The sequence below is a fragment of the Dunckerocampus dactyliophorus genome, chromosome 3 (genome assembly GCF_027744805.1).
Source record: "Dunckerocampus dactyliophorus isolate RoL2022-P2 chromosome 3, RoL_Ddac_1.1, whole genome shotgun sequence".
Lineage (NCBI taxonomy): Eukaryota > Metazoa > Chordata > Actinopteri > Syngnathiformes > Syngnathidae > Dunckerocampus > Dunckerocampus dactyliophorus.
In genome coordinates, this window is record NC_072821.1 from 35,490,806 (window position 1) to 35,513,952 (window position 23,147).

A 23,147-nucleotide genomic window follows, 5' to 3' on the forward strand; every position below is an offset into this window, starting at 1 on the left:
TGAAGATATAAAAACAGCTAAAAAGAGGCAGCTAAGAATGTACGTAATGGGACAAAAACTCCAAAAAGCACCAACAAGGCTCCATTTACATAATGTGACCAGCATATAAACCAAGCACCATGGTTGTTATTATTAACATTTTTACGCCCAAGAACTACGTTACTGGTGTAGTGACATCTCACCACACCACACCAACTAGCTGCTAGCCAGCTAGCAACTAGCTTCACCACACACTCTCTCCCAATGCCTCAGGCCACTACCGAACGATAGCGCTATGGGAGATGCCGCCACTGCTGCTGTGTTTTTGAGTTTGGAAAAGTTAATACTAGGTGTAGCGTTCGTTTCTATGTTGCTATATGAAATCAATGCACCCAGGAAGGAAGCTCCGCTAATGCTTAAAAGTGACCAAAGTACTGTAAGTATTACATGTTACCATGAATGTGTCTGTTACTACATGCTCACAGCATGGGAATAAAACCATGAAACCTTGTTGGGGGTTTTTGGAGGTGTTTTTAATAGTGGGCTTTTTAGGCGGAATAGGTGTGTCCCGCATTAATTAGCTGCCTCTTTGTAGCTGTTTTTATATCTTTTAGAATGTACAGAAAAGTATGTTTACGTCTCACATAAGGTTTGTGGATGATGGGCAAAGTTTTTTTTTTTTTTTTAAAGTGCACTTTCCCTTTAAGATCTAACAATGTAAAATTTAAATGAATGAAAACTTCTCTTACAATTTTGATCAGGAGTGTACTGTAATGTACATAATGTTGAATATTAATGTTTTTATGTTGTGTTTCCCACCACAGAATTACATTTGTGAGATATTTTTGAGCACTATTGGCAAGAAAGACTGCAGCTAGAATGTCAATCAATCACAGATTCAATCATGTGTACAGTAAAATCCTATTGACTGAATATTTATGGTACAAAAGGTTAAACGTGTGTCTTCCCAAGCATACAGTTCAACTCAGTGTGTTTCTGAGTGCAGATGGTGGGTGGGGGAGTGGCACAAATGCTCAGCAAGCTGTGGCAGCTCTGGCATGGCTAAGCGGACAGTGCTGTGCATACAAGCCATCAGTGTGGAGGAGCAGCAAGCCCTACAGCACAGTGAATGTGAACACATCCCAAAACCTGAGTCTGTATCATCATGCAACACACACATCCCATGCCCGGCAGACTGGACTACTGGCAGTTGGTCAAAGGTTAGTCTGGCCTACAATATTTGAATATGACTCAAAGACTGTTATCCTTCTTTTCATTGTTCACATGCTTGAATGAAACTATTGAAACTATTGGCCTTCTTTTCAAAGCAAAGATTCACTTGCCAACTTTAGATTCTGGTCTGGTGTTGTTTATGCTTTTATTGCGGTATTCTATATGTCCAGCTTGTGTTGTGTGTGTGTGTGTGTGTGTGTGTGTGTGTGTGTGTGTGTGTGTGACTTCGAGTTTATTTACATGTAAGCTCTGCATGTAAGATCTGATCAAAACTCAATTTATATCACAATCTAGTAGGTGTGTTGCGAGGTTAAAACGTGATGGGATTTCTCGTTTAGACAGAAATCAGGGCAGCCAGAAGCCAATCAGACTGTGAAGTATGGCACGGCCACCACGAATGATAACATAGTAATATGCAAGGCATTATCGGAAGCGCACATTAAGAGCTTTTCTCACACCTTGCAATCCAACCTACCTCTGTGTTCACAGTGTCAGCACGTGATATGGCTTTTTTTCCCAATAGAGTTAAACAGCTGCTTGCTGCTTGTTGATGTCCAAGCAGAAGCTGTAGTAATTACATCCGCCAAGCGCAGTGCAAAGTGCAAGCTCAGTGCAGAGGTTATGTTTTTGCTGGCGTTTATCTGTTTGCTTGTTTGTTTGTGTTCAAAATAACTTCAAAAGTTATGGATTTGGATTCAATTTTCAGTAAAAATGGGATATGGAAGAACTGATAAAATTTTGGGGGTGATCCGAATAACTATCTGGATCCAGGAATTATTTGAAGGATTCTTTAACATTGTGAGATAGAACCATTTTTGCCATTTGTGCATATAACTTCACAAAAAATGGTCAGAGCACTTAAAAAAAAAATACAGCACTAGTCTTTTTTCCCTTGTCCGCACCCTTAATCACCAAGCGGTTATATCAACTTTCAAGCACCGACGATCACCGTTTTTTTTCATAACGCACCTCATACATAGAAGAGATCCGTGTTGACAATTTTGCGACATGGTCGCATATTTAGCGAGTAAGGGTGCGCATTTATGCAGTAGTTAAATACAAGCCATCAATAAAGAATCCGCCGAGCAGGCAAGCAGGAGTGAGCTCCATCTCCGTAACGCCATGCAATGCACGTCTGGAAGCTGTAAAAAACCCTCCACAATGCAACCCAGCCCCTGACCAACAGAGCTAAGAAGGCAGAGCTTGGACACAATCCTCGGTCGCTTCGCTGCACCACGCTTTCTTGGGAAAACATGCATGGTGTCCAAAATATGGCGCACGGGCCATCTGTGGAACGTTGCTCATTGCAGAAATAAAAAACAAAAACCCTCCAAAAGCGGAAAAATATAGCCCTGATGTAAATAGGCAAAGACAAGTAGATAAGAGAAAAACATTGAGGTGTAATACTATTATTATTTATAATTAGTATTAATTAGTATTAAAATATGGCGCACGGGCCATCTGTGGAACGTTGCTCATTGCAGAAATAAAAAACAAAAACCCTCCAAAAGCGGAAAAATATAGCCCTGACGTAAATAGGCAAAGACAAGTAGATAAGAGAAAAACATTGAGGTGTAATACTATTATTATTTATAATTAGTATTATTATACAGTATATTATCATAACAGTGGTTCATTTGGTCTCAAAAAATGTTGACAATAATTTCAGCATTAATTTGTGGGACAATCAACATTTCAAAACGCACCTGCATTGTTTTGTGACTCGGTTAAATAAAAATGTCTGTTTATCATGTCATATTTTTTCATTGTACTTTTTGTAAAATTAATGTTAAAATCTCGTCTCGTCTCGTCTGGGTTTTGTGGGCCCAATCTCATGCATCGTCTTGCCTCGTGACACCCCTACAATCTAGGAAAGGAACTCTTACACAACTCAAGGACCATCCGTATTATTGTGTAATTACCAAAAGTAGATTTTGAATTTATTGTAGTATTCTGTTTTGTTTTTTCTTGGTTCAAGCAAAACAAGTTTGCAATTGTGTTTGCTTTCTTCAGATAATTTGATTCTGGGGTCCAGCTAGGCCGCGAGACCATTCCATTGTCCTTGACAATCTTTCTGGTGAAGCCATTCTTGATTTTGATGTATTATTTGGGTCACCATCCTGAAACGTTCAATCTCTTCAGCTTTCTAGCAGATGCCTGCAGGTTTAGTGCCAGAATTGTCTGGTATTTGGAGCTAGTCGTACTTCCTTAAACCTTGACTAAAGCCAGCTCAGGAAAAGAAAACATTTAATCTTGGTCTCATCAAATTGTAACACATTTCCCCCGCGTGCTATTGGAAAAGGGTGACATTTCCATCTTGTATAATCTATTTAATAATCACAAAGTACATGAACACCCTGAATTTTGTATTTTTGTTCCCCTTCATATGACTTTAATGACGTTAAAATGGATTGTATTGCCTCTTTCATACAGTGCTCACTAACCTGTGGAAGTGGAGTACGTCGTCGTAATGTTGTTTGCTCCAGGAACACTGGTGTGGACTGTGACCTGCAAAGTAAACCTCAGTCTGTCAGTACTTGTAACATTCAAGACTGCCCACAGGTTGTGGATAATTTCGGAGGAATTGACTGGTCTGGAAGTGGTTGGACAAGCAAGGAAGTATTCAATGAAATCAACTCCATACCTAAGTACAGTCCAACCAAAGTCCAATCAAAAAATCCAGATGACTTGAATAACATTTTGGAAGACTTTCATTACCACAATAGGATAGAAAGTGATGAGGGTTCTCTTGGGAAAAGCCTGAAAGTGGATGACTTTTATTATGACTACAACTTCATCAACTTCCATGAAGACTTATCGGATGAGAGTGATGGAACAGAGTCAAGAGACAGTCAGGAAATAGATTTTCCACAAGAGGAAGAGCCACCCCACAGTGGGAAGGACACCAGTCATTCTTCAAAACCTGCAGAACCACACATTATCAATCCTGGCAATGTGAAGGACAATGGAAACTCTGGCACAGAAGAACCAGCTGAAATCCATTCTGAAACTTTTGATGACGACCTCTTTTGGGATTATTTTCTACCTGTATCCACCACTAGATCCCCACCTTTGTCTACTACAGAGCATTCATCAGTGCTTAAAGAGCGATACAATGATCTCCTCTGGTCTGAAAATATTAGCACAAGACCCCCTCTGGAAGTCACTACCAGGCATCCTACAAAGACTGAGAATATGAGGCAAGATAGGGAACAGGCAAAAAAGAACCATGATTCCAGTGCGGAGGAGAATCACACAGAAATATCCACAGTGACTCCAACACACGCTGCGTCAACTTCTATACTTCAAGATGAGAATCGTCACACGGTAACACTGACAGCGAGCACCCAAGAGGAGGATGACTTACTATTGCAGAATTCTTACACCGCAACACATTTTTCTCCTCCTCAGGTTTTAAAGAGCCCTTCCATGCCAGGGACTGACGGAGGTCAAATAAAAATGAACAAGCATGCACTCCAAATGGAAGCAAATACATTTGAAATATCTACTTCACAAATTACCAATGAATCAATAGTTTTTTCACCTGCCCTTATACTTGCAGATTTGGATCCCACTCATCACAGTACAGATTCAGGGCTGTCTCACCATGGCCTCATTACGACCTCACTGCCTCCCTCTGAGAGTCAGACTCCTCTCCTTTCCCCAGATATATTAATGCCAAGTAACCAGAATGTCCCTGATGATGTCGTATTGTCTACGGGAACACAATTCATACCTCCTCCTGACCGGGAAAGATACTCTCAGCCCCCGCCAGATGATTATGAACAAGCTACAGTGGAACCGATACCATCCAAACCTGCATCTATTGAAAGGACTACAACAGACCCAGCATCATTTTTTTTATATGATTTTGACTACAGTGAAGTAGTAGTCCCCCCCACGGTGAGGTCTGATCCTGACACTTATTCCACTCAAGCTGTTACCACACAAACACAGAATATTTTGCCAACCCAGCATCTGCATCTTTGGCCACGTCCTTTGACATCAGTACAAACGCCAACCCCTACACAAGTCACAGCCTACTGGGTCACTGGCAACTGGAGCTCGGTGAGTGTGCATGAATCCATTCCATTCTGTTGTTGCCCTGTGGAACAAAGCGTAGCTCTGTCTCCTCGTTAATGGTCGTTTTTTCCATTCTGATTCTGGTTACCGCACATTTTCAACACTTTCCACATTGTATGTAACCAATAGATAACATATATACGAGAGATATCTTTTTTTCAAACCGATACCGACCTTCTGCTTCTCAAGACCGATATGGTACCAATAACCGATGACGTTTTTTATATCTACTTATTACATTGATTGATTTAACTGTTTGACTGTTTGTGCACACCTGGAGGGAAGAAGGACTGGAACAAAATTGATTTTGACCAACTCTACCTGTTGATATTACTAGAAATATCATGATATTACTACTACCATATCACTACTATCCAGAACCAGAGTATAGAACGGAAGGAGCCACCAAGATTAAGCATAATCCACTTAAAGGGAAACTGCACTTTTTTTTTTTATTTTGCCCATCATTCACAATCCTTGTGTGAGACATAAACACACGTAACACACATAAACACAGGAACGCTACACCTAGCGTTAACTTTTCCAAAATCAAAAACAAAAACACAGCAGCAGTGGTGGCGGATCCAATATGTATGTAGCGTTACCTTTCCCTAGTGGCCTGAGGTGTTATGAGCGAGTGTGTGGTGAAGCTAGTTGCTTGGCGGCTATAGTAGCTAGCCAGTTTGGTGTGGCGAGGTGTCACTACACCAGTGACATAGTTCTTGGGCGTAACAATGTTAATAACAATAATAATAATAATAACAATATTGTTGTAGGTTGGTTAATATGCGGGTCACATTATGTAAATGGAGCATTGTTGACGCTTTTTGGAGGTTTTTTTCAGAAGGCTTTATAGGCCGAATCGGTGTGTCCCATTAATTAATTCTTCACTGCCTCTTTTTAGCGAGTTCCTCGTCTGGTGAATGACCTTTTGTTTGTTGAAATGTGACTGTAATTCTGGGTAGTGCTCCACAAGCTGTGGTCTGGGTGCCATCTGGAGGACTTTGGCCTGCAGTACTGGCTCCGAGTTCGATTGTGACCCAGCCAAGAGGCCCACACCTGCCCAGCGCTGTTACCTGAGACCGTGCTCCATGTGGAAAATTGGGGAATGGAGTAAGGTGAGATGGACCTTGTCTTTCCTCCTCCTCTGGGCATAGAAAATATTCTGCTCACTTGTGGTGTTCAATAGCCACACAGTTTGTGGCTATTGGAAAGGTAGTCCTGATTCATTAGTTAGTTTGCCTCGAGTGTCCAGACTCACGTATTTCCCTTATGACTGAGTGGATTACATGAAAGCTTTTTTATGCACATTAATGTGCACAGTGGTAATTATTTCACTTTCCCCTCGGTGCCAGCGCAGACTAAGTCAATGTGTGTTATACTTTGGTTTTATAGTGAATCACAGTAAGAAATAACAACCCTTTCATAGTGTGACTGATATTATTTATGTATTCAATAAAACTACACAATGCTTCAGGCATGGCCAGAGGGGACTTGAATTTGTTTGCAAGCCGTCAGCTATTCAACAAGCTATTCAAATATTATTGGAAGAAAGATTTAGTTAGACAGAAGTGTTTCAATGGCATGGCATGTCTGCTTCATGTCATTTTGCAGTGCTCCAAGAATTGTGGAGTTAGTATGAAGTCACGGGATGTCCAGTGTTTCGACATGCGGGATCAAAGACCGCTACGACCTTTCCACTGTCGGGCTATGTCCATCAGGCCACAAAGCCAAACGCCCTGTCACCTTCAGCCATGTCTCGACTGGTACACCTCATCCTGGGGGCAGGTGAGTATCTTAAGAAGTCATACAAAAATTCTGGCCACAATAAAGGCATTTCATGCCCAATTTAATTTATTGGCACAGACAGAGGGGTGGTCTGCAGAAGAAATTGCCCTTGTTTTATTATTAAACTTACATACTGAGTTTAGGTTGCTGTCTGCAGAGGTGTTGAGGCGCTGGCCACATGGGCATAAGTGGGTGTACAGTCGTCCCTTGCCACATCACGCTTTGAATTGTGCGGCTTCACTCTGTCGCGGTTTTTCAAAATATACTAGGGTTGTCACAAAACACTCACTTCACGAGACGAGATGATACACTCGATTGCGAACGAGATGAGGCGCGATATTAACATTACTTTTACACTTCTGCGTGCTATCCGGTTGCGGTTGTACAATGACAAATTATTATTATTTGTCTTAAAATATATTACTACTACTACATTCTACTACGTTACCTTGCTATATGTTACCAGTCCAGGGTGGTGTACCCGGCCTCTCGCCCGAAGCTGGCTGGGATAGGCTCCAGCATACCCCCGCGACCCTATTGAGGATAAGAAAATGGATCGATGGATTGATGGATGGATACGTTACCTTACATTCCCCGAGATGAGGCTACACTCTTCCGCACTCTGTGTGTACGCTAGCGGTCCCGCCTCCACCCATACAAAGAGATTGTATGACTGAGAAGAGGACTCACTTTCTTCGATTGAACAAACGCGCCAAGGTGCTGAAACCAATGCAGAGAGAGAATCCTCTTCCTGCCTGTTTGGAGGCGGGAGACGGCGAAAACAGAAACGCATGCACATGGCAATACATTGAAGCCGGCACAATTATCCAGTTCATTTTAATTTATTGTGTGATTTAATTCATTAATTTATTATCATCCCAGGTCTAGTGCCCACGCGACCGAATGACAATTCTTGTCACATTTTAATCTCGTGAGATCCTTGGACACCCCTAACTAATAATATAAAAGAGTTTGTGCTTTGTGTTGTGCTCAGTGTTCAGAGGTTTGTGGAGGAGGTGGGCAACAGCGTATTGTCACCTGTCCAGAAGAGGGCCAATGTGACATTGACCTTCAGCCCAGCAACATCCGGCGCTGTAACACTCAACCTTGTGCTCAGTGGCTCACAGGATCTTGGGGACAGGTACCTGTGCATACGAAATATGGAGAAAGAACATACAGTATATGGTATGGTATTGTAATGGCTATTTCTTTTGTTCAGACTTTCTTCCTGGTTCTTTGGACCACGTTGCTATCGGAGAAGTAGTCAATAATTGCACAATTTAAAAGCTTTTCAAATTGTATTAAAATATAAGAGCCATATGTTTGGTCACAGCGCTGGACTCTTTTCATCAATGAGGAAGATCGAGGAAAGAGCCCAGAATGAAAGTACACAGAGTATATACAGTCGTCCTTCGTTAATCGTGGTTAATTGGTTCAAGACGCGACTGTGATAAGTGAACTTCCGCAAAGTGGGATTCAATATTAATAAATGGCATATTTTGGTAGTCAGAGCGCAGAGAACCTGTTTATGACTTTCTGAATACATTTTTTAACATTATTAGAACCCTGTAAAGATGAAGTAACACATCTATAGTCACCATTACAATATTACTCTTTGTTTACACTACATTGCACAGGCTATGGGATCACTGCAGGGACATAAGAGACCACCACCACTAGCATAGCATGCTACCAAGCTAACCACTGATCTGTACTAATAAGTCTGGATACACCATTGGTCAACTTGTGAAGCCACGCGGCCGCCATATTACCACTCACAAGAAACACTTCTCAGACAATAACTTATGTGAGAACTTGTGAGTTGTTAAGTCTGTTGTTAGTTTGTTACCCACTCACACTAAATGCAAGGTTAATCTTCAGACTAACCTCCCTCAACAGGTGTGCTTGAGCTTAGTCATAAGGACTCGGGTATGATCATTTTTTAAAATTCTGTCGATCATACCATACCTGAGTCATAACGGCTTTACATAGGGGGCCGTGGGGGATAAGTAAACAAACAAGCGCGACTAGACTACTAAATCATTTGCACTTGCAAATATAAAAAAATGTGGGGGTTTTTTGACAATGTTTATATATTATTACATATTATATTACATATTATTCCTGTGTTTTTTGTTAAAATATATTTCTATATCAGAAAAGAGGTTATTTGTATTTCATAACACAAACAAAAAAAATCAGCAAAAAAAATCAGCAAATGTTAAATGATTTTTTAAACTTGTCCAAAGTCACTCTCTTTTATGATTCATATTTTGTACAGACGAGAGCACAGTACATCGTATGAAAGTAAGAAAAAAAAAGTAAAGGATCATGACCATGGATTTTAGTGGAAAAAAGGGATGGATATGTCACGATCTATGTGTTAGCCTGCGTGACAGTTTAGTGTGTTTACACTTTTATGCCTTAGTTCCTGTTCTATGCTCTTATTTTGGTAGTACTTCCTGTTTTGCCTGGTTTGTGTCCGCCTGCTTTGCTTTCTTCTTTATGTCTTGCACCTGTTGCTAATTTGAGTTCCTATTTAGTTCAGGTGCGTGGATCCTTCTGTGTTGTTGCATTTCGTTCATTTCGTTCCTTCGTTCGTTCGTTCCTTGGTGTCGGTGTCTGTGTAAACCTGACACGCTACTGCAAAGCGTCTTTATCGAGTTCCTGCCGCTGCGCTGCAGCCATCATTAAAGATAAGTTTTTCCTGCACGAGTGCCTGCTTTCTGCATACTGGGGTCATCGCCACTATGCCAAGAACAAGACGTGACAGAATGCAACAACCAGAAGAAGATGACCTCGCAGAGAGCGATTTCTGGACCTGGCAGATCCTAAAGGCTATGGAAGAGGAGTGCACAAAGTTCTCTCCAGAGGAGCTGGAGGACATGGTGTGGGGACCGGACGGCACGCTTATTCCTATGGCGTGGGTTTACCCGGGACCCGCCAAAGACACATCTGACCATCCGCGACGCCAAGGCATGTGTGGACCGGCTCCAGCGAGAGGTTCACGGCGTAAAAGGGTGAAGCCACGCAACTCCTCCTCACCACGCCAAGCAGAGGTGCAATTCCCTCCTTGCAATGTTTCTGAGTGCCGGCTGATTGCTCAGCCCATTACGGTTCCCGCTCAGCGTCAGCACGACGAGCTCTGGCTGCCCCCCTCCTCCGTTTCTCCGCTTCCCACGCAACGCCAAGAGGAGGTCAGTCTCCCTCAGATTCCCGCGTCCCGAAGCGCCGAGCTCCAACTGCCCTCCGTTGTTTCCAAGTTGCTTCCCAGGCAACGTCAAGAGGTCAGTTCTCCTCCCACCCCTGCACCTCGGCTCAAAGAGTGTCAGACTCACCCTGTGCCCACTCCACGCGGTGTGAAGTCACAGACGCCGCTGGAGCCCACACCACACAGCTTCAAGCTTCAGTCCCTCCCGGTGTCCGTGCCGAGTTGCTTGAGGTCACAGACTCCCCCAGAAGCCACACCTGGCTGCCTCAAACCTCATAACCCCCCCGTGCCCACCCCGCGGCATTTCAAGCCCATTCCAAGACCACGTCTGAGGCCACCTGCAGTTCCGTTCGGGAGGTCAGAGCAGGTGGAACTCCTGACCCACCTCCAAGCCCCCCTCCTCCCTTCCCTGGTTCCGCCGATGGCAGTGAACGGCGTCTGGGATCCGCCTTCGGAAGGGGGGGCTAGTACTAGCAGCTGTGAGTTAGACGCACAGCTAGCCCCTCCGTCGGCAAGCCAGGACGCACAGCTAGCTGCTCCTCCGTCCGCAAGCCAGGACGCACAGCTAGCTGCTCCTCCGTCCGCAAGCCAGGACGCACAGCTAGCTGCTCCTCCGTCCGCAAGCCAGGACGCACAGCTAGCTGCTCCTCCGTCCGCAAGCCAGGACGCACAGCTAGCTGCTCCTCCGTCCGCAAGCCAGGACGCACAGCTAGCTGCTCCTCCGTCCGCAAGCCAGGACGCACAGCTAGCTGCTCCTCCGTCCGCAAGCCAGGACGCACAGCTAGCTGCTCCTCCGTCCGCAAGCCAAGACACACTGCTTAGTCCTCTACCTGGAAGTCAAGCTGCAGGGCTCGTGGCAGCAAGCCAGGAACAGCAGCCCGCTTCGCCGATTCCTCCTTCTTCAGTTCCAGAGGACGAGACTCCTGCATATGTTCCGCCTTCAGTTCCTGTCCGGGCGTTTCCCACACGTCAGCCGGCTTCGCCTGGAGTTCCTGTCCTGGCGTCTCCAACACGCCACCGTGCCCCAACTCTCGTTCCTATTCTGGCATCTCCCACGTGCCAGTTGTCCTCTGCTGAAGTCCCTGCCACTGCTCAGCTCTCCTGCCAGCTCCTTTGCCAGGCTCACCATCCTGGCCGTCCTCCGGAGAGGTTCCGCCACTCACTCCGCCGGACCTGCCGTTCCAGCCGACCACCGGATGGGTCCCAACTCCTCTGCCAGGCTCACCATCCTGGCCGTCCGCCGGAGGGGTCGTGCCGCTGACCCACCACCGGTCCTCCCACCACCCATCCCTCCTTTTTTCTTTTGTTGTGACTCTGGACTTTTCGGACGTCTAGGATCCGTCCTTGAGGAGGGGGTACTGTCACGATCTATGTGTTAGCCTGCGTGACAGTTTAGTGTGTTTACACTTTTATGCCTTAGTTCCTGTTCTATGCTCTTATTTTGGTAGTACTTCCTGTTTTGCCTGGTTTGTGTCCGCCTGCTTTGCTTTCTTCTTTATGTCTTGCACCTGTTGCTAATTTGAGTTCCTATTTAGTTCAGGTGCGTGGATCCTTCTGTGTTGTTGCATTTCGTTCATTTCGTTCCTTCGTTCCTTCGTTCCTTGGTGTCGGTGTCTGTGTAAACCTGACACGCTACTGCAAAGCGTCTTTATCGAGTTCCTGCCGCTGCGCTGCAGCCATCATTAAAGATAAGTTTTTCCTGCACGAGTGCCTGCTTTCTGCATACTGGGGTCATCGCCACTATGCCAAGAACAAGACGTGACAGGATATGCAGTTAAAATTTAAATCTCTTTCTAGAGGAGTAAAACTATGCATTGCTATAGGGGAGTGCTGAGCCAGGGTGCACAGTAGAATTTTGTCCCAAAGGCAATGAGAATTGGAAGGGGAAAAAGTACATTTAATATAGCCAAAAATAGAGAATAACGTATCAAATCGTTTTTAAGGGATGAAGGTTGCGTTACTTGAAGGAATGGGAGAATCTCCCCACTTTTTAATGTAAAATATAGATGTTCTGCCAGCCTCTTCATCTGCTTTGTACACTATGTACGCTGTGCCAATGTAGTCTGCTACGTACGAGATGTGAGTGGTAAAATGGCCTCTCTGTGGCTTCAGCGGCTTGCACGGGCACGTGCGACGTATGGTCTATCCAGATTTATTAGTACAGATCAGTGAAGCTAACTAGTTAGCCTCTCCAATTTACTTATTCTAAACTTAGGAAAGGGTTTCAAACGGAGTGGGGAGAGGGACAAAGAAGCCAAAAACCTGACCGCTCCTACACTGAATGGGTGGAGAACCTTTTTTTCACTCTTTCAGGAAAACTGCACTTTTTGTACTTTGCACATCATCCACAATCCTACATGAAACATGAACACACACATTTTTGTCTTTTCTGTGCGTTCGAAAGAGAGAAAAACAGTTAGCATGTGGGAGCTAACAATGCACATAATGGGACACACCTATTTCGACTATAAAGCCATAAAAAAACCTCCAACAAGGTTTTATGGTTCAATATACATGCTGTGATCATGCAGAAAACAGGTACATTCATGATAGAATTTAATACTTTCAGTATGTTGATCATTTTAAACATTACCAGAACTTCTTTCCTGGGCGCATTGGTTTCATATATCCCAAAGATAGGAACTAACGCGACTTCCATCAAAAACATCAGCATAGAAAGCGTGTGTTTGTTTGCTACTACTAATCATGGCATACTTTGCGAGAGCCGCCGTTGCCAACAACTACTGTATTTTTGGACAAATGGGGAACCAGAATCTTATCTTTTTGAGCCTGAATATACAGAGGATGAGCTATAGGTTTTAGAAGCTGAGCCCGCAAGACGGGGGTGACAGAGTCAGGACCGGCATGACTTGGTGGTGTAAATGTGGAGCTTGCCAAGCCATGCTGATCGAAATTGTTTCTGCTGCACTGAGTGGCGTACTGTGTTTCCATGGATGGAAAGGCTTTGTGTGTATGGCGAGGAGGACACTGCTCCAAGAGATTGCATCACAACGAACAAAGAATTGTTAGCGCTAATTGTTAGCCCTACCCAAAATCAACTGGAAAAGATGCCCCAAGCCAGCTACATGAGACAGACAACTGTCCACAGACCATGATATTGATTGTGATACATGGAGCACATAGCACATGATATCACAACACAGTCCATCTAACCGTGTATAAACAAAACATGGAATAATACTTAAGAGATAATTTGGTTGTCTTATCTTGGTGTTCATATGCTTGTTCTTGTTTCCAAGTTAGTACAGATTGGTGTCCTATCGCATTTTTTTGGAGTAGGCCTGTTACCTCTCAGTAGTGGCGTGAGGCGCTGCGTCACTAGGCCAGAAAAATAGTTCTTTGTGTTAGCTGTTACAGTAACATCGTTGCTGTATCTTGGTTTATATACAGCTCAGTTCTATCAGTGATAGAACATTATTAGCGTTTTTTGGGAGTTTTTTTTTTTTTAGGGATTTATAGTCGAAATAGGTGTGTCCCACATTACGTGCATTGTTGGCCCCCACGTGCGAGCTGTTTTTCTCTTTTTAGAACGCACAGAAAAGAAAAAGACGTGTTCATGTTTCACGTAAAGATTATGGATGATAGGCAAACAATTTTTAAAGAGTGCAGTTTTCCTTTAAGTCGACTGCTTTCTTAGCGATGTCAGATGCTCGTTGACATAGACGTTTGTTCCTTTCAGCTTTCTTCTCTGATTCAGTAATACCACCTTGTTTTTTTTTTTCTTGATGAATTTTATGATGATGTCAGGTGTTACACCTGCCAGACATTGGAATGTATGTATCGATGTTGACATTTGCGTCAGGTCTTTTCACCAGCACCCCTGGTGGGAAACCATCCAGAATTGTCCTTATTTTCCCATGCAAATGTTGACAGGCACGTGGGAGCAGAATGATAGGAAATTGGGTCTGTACACCAGCACCTTGGAGGAAAACCATTTTGGTTGAGAGACCAGAAAGTCCACTACTTGCTTATGTCTGGGCCTTATGGCTTGAACTACATAAATGTATTCTGATATCAGGTGTAGTGGTGTTGTTCCTGCCAGACATTGGAATGCATGTACTGATGTACTGATGTTGATGACATCTGCATCCACCCTCTTTGATTGCAAAAAGTTTGGCCGCCTGTTGCTCTGTTGAAGCAACATCATCTTGTTACCCTCCTCTGTTATGAGCTGTGCTGGCCTGCGCATTATGTGGAGCCCAGTCACAATCACGTTGTTCATGCGTATACTGTTCCAAATCATTGATTCTGCAATTTCCCACCGATAGGGAACATGAGCTGACCTTAAACAGGTTAGTATTACCCTAATAATGACATGTTGCTGCAGTGGTAATCTTAGATGTACCATCCACTTGATAGAATGCCAATGATTTGCATTGATGAGAACAAGACTCACATGGATGCAAAAAGTGTAAAACATATTACTGAACAGTTGTTAGCATTTTGAGGCCCTTCAGATGAAAACTTCCAGTCGATGTGGTTAATGTTCATTGGTACAGATGCAGCATTCATCCATGCCTCATTATGTGACATGACTCACACCGACCATCATGACTCATCTCCCAATCTTCTGTACGCCACATGGGTCCTACTTATACCAGGGCACACACAAAAGCCTTTTCACACATAGTCGTCTTACTACCAAATCACATCAGTGGGGGTAAAACAACCGCTGAGAGTCTTAGAGGGAATTAGCAAAAACGTGATCAATATTGATGTGACGTATTCACAAAAATCACATGTACACATAAATGGTAGGGGTGTCGCAAGAAAAAAACTTGGGTCTGGGATGATAATAAATAAAGTAACCACAGAATAACTGAAAATGAAGTGGTAACATAGTAGAAATAAAATTAGTAGATTGCAATACAGTATACTGTCTGACTTTTTTTGTTGTTGTACTTTTCTTAATAGTAATGTTAAAATCTTGTCTCATCTCGTTCTTGTAGACCCAATCTTGTGTATCATCCCGTCCCGTGAACCGTGTCCTGTGACACCCCTAATTAATGGCATGTGAAATTTTAACTGTCATTTGCCAAATAATAAATAGTAAGCCGTCATTAATCGCGGTTAATTGGTTACGGACCCAACCATGATAAGTGAATTTCCAAAAAGTGGGATTCTTTATTTATAAATAAAATATTTTTGTAGTTAGAGCATAGAAAACCCGTGTACGACCTTCTAAATATGTTTTTTAACATTGTTACAGCCCTGTAGGGATGAAATAAATACTGTAAATCCCTGTAGTCACCTAGTTCTCTAGTCAGCCCTATAGAAGCTGAGGACTAGCCATTCGATGAACATAACATCTATGGTTTTAGACTAGAGAGAACCCAGATAAGTACAGGCAAAACTCTTATGTATCTTCTATATTTGATATCAAACCAAACAGCAACCAGCATGAGAATCAAACAAAGCGGACCTGGATGTGTGAAGACTTCATGTCACAATGTTATTTGTAAATCGATAAGGAGCATTTTTTGTAAACTTGATGTGAGTTTATGCAATTCCGTTTAATTATTTCAATTGTTATTTCAGTGCTCAGTTACATGTGGCAGTGGAGTACAGCGGCGACTCATCAAGTGTGTGAACACAAAGGCTGAGAAAGAACAAGAAGTGGATCAAGCTCAGTGTGACCACCAGCCGCAACCGGACAGCACGCAGAAGTGTAACTTAGATGAGTGCCAGAGCGCCCCCTCTGGTGAGTAAATAACATGCATTACATCAGGGGTGCCCAAATGTTTTTCCAATAACAGAAAAATGGGCCACATAAATATATTTTGTGCATTAAAGACGTGAAAACCAATCCACTGTAGGTTGATATATGCTAAGATATATGAACAAAACATCAACATTTTAGCTGTGTGTTCAAGGTGACAAAGCAAATTACTTTAATATATGATAATACAGTAGATCCCTGCTTTTCTTTGTCAAAACGCTGGCACTTGCAACTTTCTTTGGCTCCATTGTGGTTTATCGAGGTGAGAAAACACTACTGAATTCAAGAATTGAATTAGCCAAGGCAGTTATCAGCCCAACTTACCGTTCTTTGTGCAACTTAATGTTCCAAACAAAGGAAATTGAAATTGTTGCTTCTCCAGCTGTCATTCTGGTACTGCAGGTTCTGCACACAACAAATCAATTCATTTTTTGTTTATGACCTGGTAATTTGTAAATGCAGATTAAATTCTCCAGGGTAGCATGTTGACACATCCCAGTGTTTATCACCGCCACTCTCCAGCTGTCTGACTCTCACAGAAACGTAATCTACACCCCTGTTTGTTCTTAACCCTGATTGGACGTTAATAATGTATTAAATCAGGCAAATTCTGAGGGAAAATTTGTTGTCTTGCTGGATTTTACTCAACACCCTCACTGATTTTCAAGTCACCAGATTAAAGTCCAAGTCATGTCTATGATGATACCGTTAAATCGAGTCTGAAGTCATCAAAATTTAATCCAAGTCACATGACTGGAGTTCACACCTCTGCTACTTAGTGCCTGTTCTGAAAATTGGAAACAGGATGTGGAAGAGGGTATGAGAGTAATAATGTACTTCTGTTAACTACTACTAATAATTTACACCTAAACTTCACATTTTATGGTATATTACCTGTTGTAAAAGGTGAAACTTTAAAGTGCTCATAACACCAAAAAAGTTTGAAAAAAAAAACAATAACAAAATGAAAGTACTCACTTCAAAAAACATTTTTGACATACTGCTGTCATAGATAAATAAAGAACTATGAAATAGGAATGAATGAAGTGGTAATTTTGACGCGAGTTTTCTGACACGACGCTGTCTTTGGCTCTGACGTCACGACCAGAACATTTTTCAGGAACCAGATTCACACACATGCAACAATGAAGTGACATGTTCACAACAATAACACAATAATAACATTCATTGACAGTGTGTTGTGATAACTATGATATAAAACGCACACAAAAAAAGGCCACGGTCTCCTACTTAGCTGTTTTGATGCAAGCAGAAACATCTACCCCAACTATTAAATGAGTTCTCTATTTCATTTTATTTCTTTTTATATGAATATTTTGCCCTGAGAAAATGATCTTTTTACAAAATATTTTTTAGTAGCTTCATGCAACTACTATAAACGCCAGTCACAATACTGTTCATTTTGTTGATGACTCAATGGCAGGACATGAGCCAAGTTAGTTAGCTACTTACCCGTCAAACTAGAGTATTATTAGTGCTTCATGTGCTTTTTTTAGGTCCTATTTCTTTTAAAGTGGCAGTGTACTAAACCACAGACGACATAGTGCATTTGTTATTTTCGGTGGTATTTCATAGCCATTAAGATGAATCACAAATGCAAAACAACGTCAACATACGTCAGTCATGCTTGTTTTGTGCATTCACAAGAACTTTCAAGATAGAAGTGGAATTCCAGTTATTATGAGGCGGATGTGTGGTGTAATATAAAAGTATCTTGCACGCTTGTATGATTGTGTACTACTTTGCTAAAGCTGGCTGCCAGGAGCAGCATTGACATCATGGGGAATCAGCTGGCTATGCCTGCAGTGGGTCCACACATCATACCACCAACCTCAACAGTCTTCTTTGTGCACCAGACACACAGGCCTAAACACAGCAGTCTTTTCATAGTACCATCTTTGCATATTGATTATTCACTTGGCGTCACACCACATGTTCATTCCTGGTCAATCTCACTCTGTATTATTTTCAACTGGTATTCCCATGGGCTCATTTTGATGTACAGGAGCAACTGCATAGACACTACTACAGTGGCACATCGGTTTTCATCATGAACCCGTTCCAAAAGGTCAGACAAAAACCGGAACATATGAAAACCGAGACAGTTTGTCACATGTAATATTGGGCAAATACTGAGACAGTGTACGAAAGCCGAGGCAAAATTTTGGTCAAAATTTCTGCCAAACTGAATACAGAAACTGGGGCATACAAAAACCGACATTTCGGCCACACATGCAGTAACACACCCATTGACAGCGTAAAACAGACACATAGGTCTTATGTTTTAATGGTCAGGAATGAATGGGTGTTAGAGACTGATAATGACCATGTTGAATTTTAATCAGGATGACTTAAAGGAAAAGTGCGCTTTTTTTTAAATTTTGCCCATCATCCACAGTCCTTTTTTGAGACATGAACACATGTCTTTCTCTTCTGTGTGCTCTTAAGAGCTAAAAAGAGGCCGATAATTAATGCATGCAATGGGACACACCTATTCCGCCCAGAAAGCCCACTATTAAAACACCTCCAAAACAAGGTTTTATGGTTTTATCTCCATGCTGTGATCATGTAGTAACAGGTACGTTCATGACAACATGTAATACTTACAGTATTTTGGTCATTTTTAAGCATTAACAGAACTTCCTTCCTGGGTGCATTTATTTCACATAACGTAAAAAGGAACGCTACACTGAACAGCGTTAATTTTTCCAAACTCAAAAACGAGCAGAGCAGCAGTGGCGGCAGCTCCAATATGTCGTGTTACCTTTCGCTGGTGGCCTGCGGCATTGTGAGTGTGTGGTGAAGCTAGTCACTAGCCAGCTAGTAGCTAGCTGGTGTGACATCATACTACTACCACGTCACTACTATCAGGAGAACCAGAGTATAGGGCGGAGGGAGCCATCTGGCGTGGCCCAGCAAAGCCGGTGTGACGACACAGAGGTCTCTGGCAAACTTTTTGCAGTAATCAAACGATGCGGCACATCAACACCCAAGCATCGTAGCGATGTGGCATTTCAGGTGGCTGATAAGGTTTTTTGTGTGCTTGATGCAGGTTTTTTCCCCTCATCACGGGGCATTTGGTACAACTAACATGTGAAATGTCTTGCTCGGAGAGTGAGTGTCTGTTTACAAGTGAGCTCAGGGGAAGTTACAGCAGGCCGTTAACGCCACACGCAGGAGAAAAAAGGAATGCTTGATTTGCTCGCCCGCACAGTACGGGTAATCTCGCCTCATTAGAGCTTTTTTTTTAAATTGTCAGTTATCTGAGCTATTTTTAATGTTATCGGATTAATCAGCATGACGTCATAATTCCCTCATATCGGCCCAACAATTATCGTTCCGATAATTATCGTGCATTGGGATAGGTTACAGCTCACGTGTGACCTTGGACAGGTACAAAATCAAGTCATTCATCATAAAAGGATACCCATTTGTGACAGTAGCCAACTAAACCAGAGCACTGGAAGAGACTGCTCTTTTTTGAAACCCCCCTTTATCCTCTCCAAAAGTAGTGGTCGCTCCTGAATGAATGCTCCATATAATTTATATGCACCATGCTAAACATCTGACCCAGTTTTAAGCACAGCATAGCATGTCAGCTAAACTATACATTTTGAATGGAATCCTTTGTATTATAGAAAACACTCTAAAGAGATGTACAGTATGTGATTACATCATTGGGCTGCAGCTGCAAGTCAGTTTGCTGCATTTCCTGTGTACAGTTAATCTTCTAACTTCCTCACTGGCTCTGCTTGACCCCCTTGCCAATCCTGCCCCATTCCCACAACTCCAGTAGGCCAACAAAGGGGGTCATGGCAATGTGGAACATCCTCAGTGTGATATAGTGTGACAGTGTGAGGCAACACATGGAAGCAGGCAGCTTTAAGTGATAGATGTCAGTGTCATGAAGTGATGGTACTCCACTACTTTCAAACATAGGACGATTATTTTCGTTATATTTCCAGAAGGATCAATTAAATCCAGTTTGCAGAATATTTTTAGAAACAAGTGAATTACAAACATCCAATCATGGGGTTGTTTTAGTAACTTAACTAGTGTTGTGAAGGATAAACTGATGCAACCGGATTTGTGGTTTGACAAGAGATTCGGCTGCACCGGTATCAGTCTCCTGGATGAATAAGAATCAGCCATGAATTCGTAGATGAATGGATTGTAGAGACATGCACCAGGTATCGCAAGACTAGGAACCGACTGCTAGTCCGTCTCTTAAACAATGCAATAGCCAGGGCTGCCGGCAAAACGATTGTCGCGGATGCTGTGTAGCTTAGCATGACTGAAGACGAGAATGGATGTGAATAGCATTAGCAGCGTGCTAGCTATTCACTGGGAAAGATTTTCAAGACATCAGCAAAACATACGTACATTATAGCGATCTAATATATATTATTTATTATGTATTGTGTAAAACTAAGACGGGAACAACAAAACATTAAAAGCACTAAAAGAATACAGAGCCACCATCCACCAGTGCGAGCTTGGACTTTGTTTTTCCAAAAAGTAACCTAACCTAACATGCATGCATGTTTTTTTGGAATGTGGGAGGAAACCGGAGTACCTGGAGAAAACCCATGCATGCATGCATGGGGAGAACATGCAAACTCCACACAGAGACACCAAATGGAGATTCGAACCCAGATCTTCCCAATCACCTGACTGTGTGGCAAACATGCTAACCACTAGGCCACTGTGCGGCCCATTTCTAGTAGAGCATATACTCAAAAGTGCTGCTGCATTTACTCAGTGAAGATGATATAGGTTGCTATGGAAGGAAAAAGTACACAAATTTGCAGATTTTTGGTTCCCCAATTTATATGTTTTTATAAAAAAAAAATTGCCTTTTTTTTCGCAGAAAACACATCTCATTCACCCTAAGTCGATAATAATTTATAGATATACAGGTCAAATGTACAGCATCCATATACTAGTGTATATTTTTATGTCTCTGTGCTTCATGTCGTGTTGAGATGTTGCATTTTGTTTGGCGGCCTTCGAACGCACAACAGTCGCTATGAGATGTAAAAGAGAAATACAACAATCTGGCCTCAAAGGTTGCAGCAAGATAACACAAATTAATATATAGCCACAGGTTGTTAGTGGAATTACAACAGGCAAGCAGTATTGATTATGTTGATGCAGCTCCGACAGCTAGCCTCATCTGTTTTTATATCTTTAGAACGCACAGAAAAGAGAGACTGGTTCTTGTGTTCTGACGTTTTGTGGTTAGGTACGCACTCTCACAAGTTATTAATACTGCACAAAAAGACAACGAGCAGTAGTAATCGCATATCACGACAATGAGGACGTCATTTTCGCTCCTTTTAGTTTACTTTTTACCTTCTTTATGTCTCCCCAGCGTGAAGAAAAGGAAAATGAAAAGTGAAGTGAAATTAGACGTTGTAAAGAAACCTGATCAACATTGTCTGCAATCATGAATAAAGATAGATAAAGGTGGTAGGTATCTTTATGTGAAACAATGCTGACTAAGCAACATAGTGGTCTGGTTATTGAGAGTTTCTCCTCCCATTCAGCCTGTCTCTCCATTCCTCGTAACGTCCCTTCCAGTGTGCAAGACAAGCACAAGGACAAAAGTAAGGAGTCGTTTAAATCTTGTATTTCGTCTTTTTATTACTGTAGTTTTTTATGTAGGGATCAGCAAGTGTTAGCAACCCTAAGTGACACAGCACACATATAGTGTTTGCCGCCACATCCCGATCGTTTTTTGTGATCAGCTTTGAAAGGCTTTTATCGGCATATGGCGATCACATTTTTTATGGAAGTCGGGCGATACTAATCGGTGCCCGATCGATGGAAGCACTCCTCTATATATGTCCTTCATGTGTTCTGTGTACAGTGTGAGTTACTGAAGGTGTTAATTGAAGTGGAATGCAGGTGTAAGTTCTGACTTACAGTAAAATTGTAAAAAATTGAAGGAAACTTCATGTATTTTTCAATAAGAAATTGAAAACCCAAGGGGATTCAATACAGTTCAATATTTGTTGTTCACATGCATAAATGAAAATAGCTGACTAACTGTAATAACAATTTTGCAGCAGTGTTCTTTGAAAGGCATTAGCCTCCCTCCTCTGGCCTCCAGATATTGAGTTCTAACAGGAAAGCGTGGGTTTGTTGTTGTTTTTTCCTTCCCCCATCGATGGCTCTTTTGTGAGGACAAGTATGTGAGTACCTGTCAAGCACTGCCGTTTCTTAATGAGACAAAAATCCAAGGAGAGAAAGGATCAGAAGAAATGCCTGGATGCTGAAGTAAAATGATTACAAAAGTGCTCACTCAATCTTGCCATCTGGTTTGTTTTTGGGTTTTTTTTTTCCAAGATGTCAGTACGGCAGTCTGTCTGTCTTTGCTATTTCATGCGCGTCTCTTGGGGAAGGTGTAAAACTTTGGCGCTCTCACATACCTTGTGCTACAATCCAGACAACATTTCCATCATTGAATTTCACTTATCCATCACAACTTGTGACTTTTTGACATTTCAAGTTTTAACGGTGCAAAAACAAAAATTAAAGCAAATTAAAATCACAGCAACTAAAACAAATTTTAGGTATTACATTTTATTTAAAAGATAACTTTTGGGGGGGGACGCAGTGGTTAGCATGTTGGTCACACAGTCAGGAGATCGGGAAGCTCTGGTTCGAATCTCCGTTTGGGGATCTCTGTGTGGAGTTTGCAAGTTCTCCCCATGTGTGCGTGGGTTTTCTCCGGGTGTCCTCCCACATTCCAAAAACACGCATGTTAGGTTAATTGGAGACTCTAAATTGTCCATAGGTATGAATGTGAGTGTGAATGGTTGTTTGTCTATATGTGCCCTGCCATTGTATGACGACCAGTCCACTACCCCGCTTCTTGCCCAAAGTCAGCTGGGATAGGCTCCAGCCTAATGAGGACAAGCAGCATAGAAAATGGATGCACTTTTTTTTTTTTTTTTAATTATGCCCATCATGTGAGACAAGATCACACGTTTTTTCCTTTTCTGTGCATTCTGTGCTATACATGACCGACTCTGAAAGCATCAAGAAGACTCATAACAGACCGTGTTCCAGGAGAAACCTCTTGGC

General features: G+C 42.4%; 1 protein-coding gene across 8 annotated transcripts in view; it reads left to right on the forward strand.

The window, feature by feature from the left end:
* Window positions 1-23,147, forward strand: part of LOC129178466 (A disintegrin and metalloproteinase with thrombospondin motifs 7) — a 79,680-nt gene that overhangs the window by 49,435 nt on the left and 7,098 nt on the right. For 3 of the 8 annotated variants that reach the window (XM_054770734.1, XM_054770738.1, XM_054770735.1), the window contains 6 exons: window positions 986-1,199; window positions 3,646-5,280; window positions 6,261-6,413; window positions 6,910-7,083; window positions 8,078-8,224; window positions 15,854-16,016. In XM_054770734.1, coding sequence (XP_054626709.1) covers window positions 986-1,199; window positions 3,646-5,280; window positions 6,261-6,413; window positions 6,910-7,083; window positions 8,078-8,224; window positions 15,854-16,016 — 2,486 coding nt within the window. Of the gene's footprint in view, window positions 1-985; window positions 1,200-3,645; window positions 5,281-6,260; window positions 6,414-6,909; window positions 7,084-8,052; window positions 8,225-15,853; window positions 16,017-23,147 lie in introns of those variants that run through there. The other 5 variants (XM_054770741.1, XM_054770736.1, XM_054770740.1 and 2 more) reach the window with 5 other exon arrangements.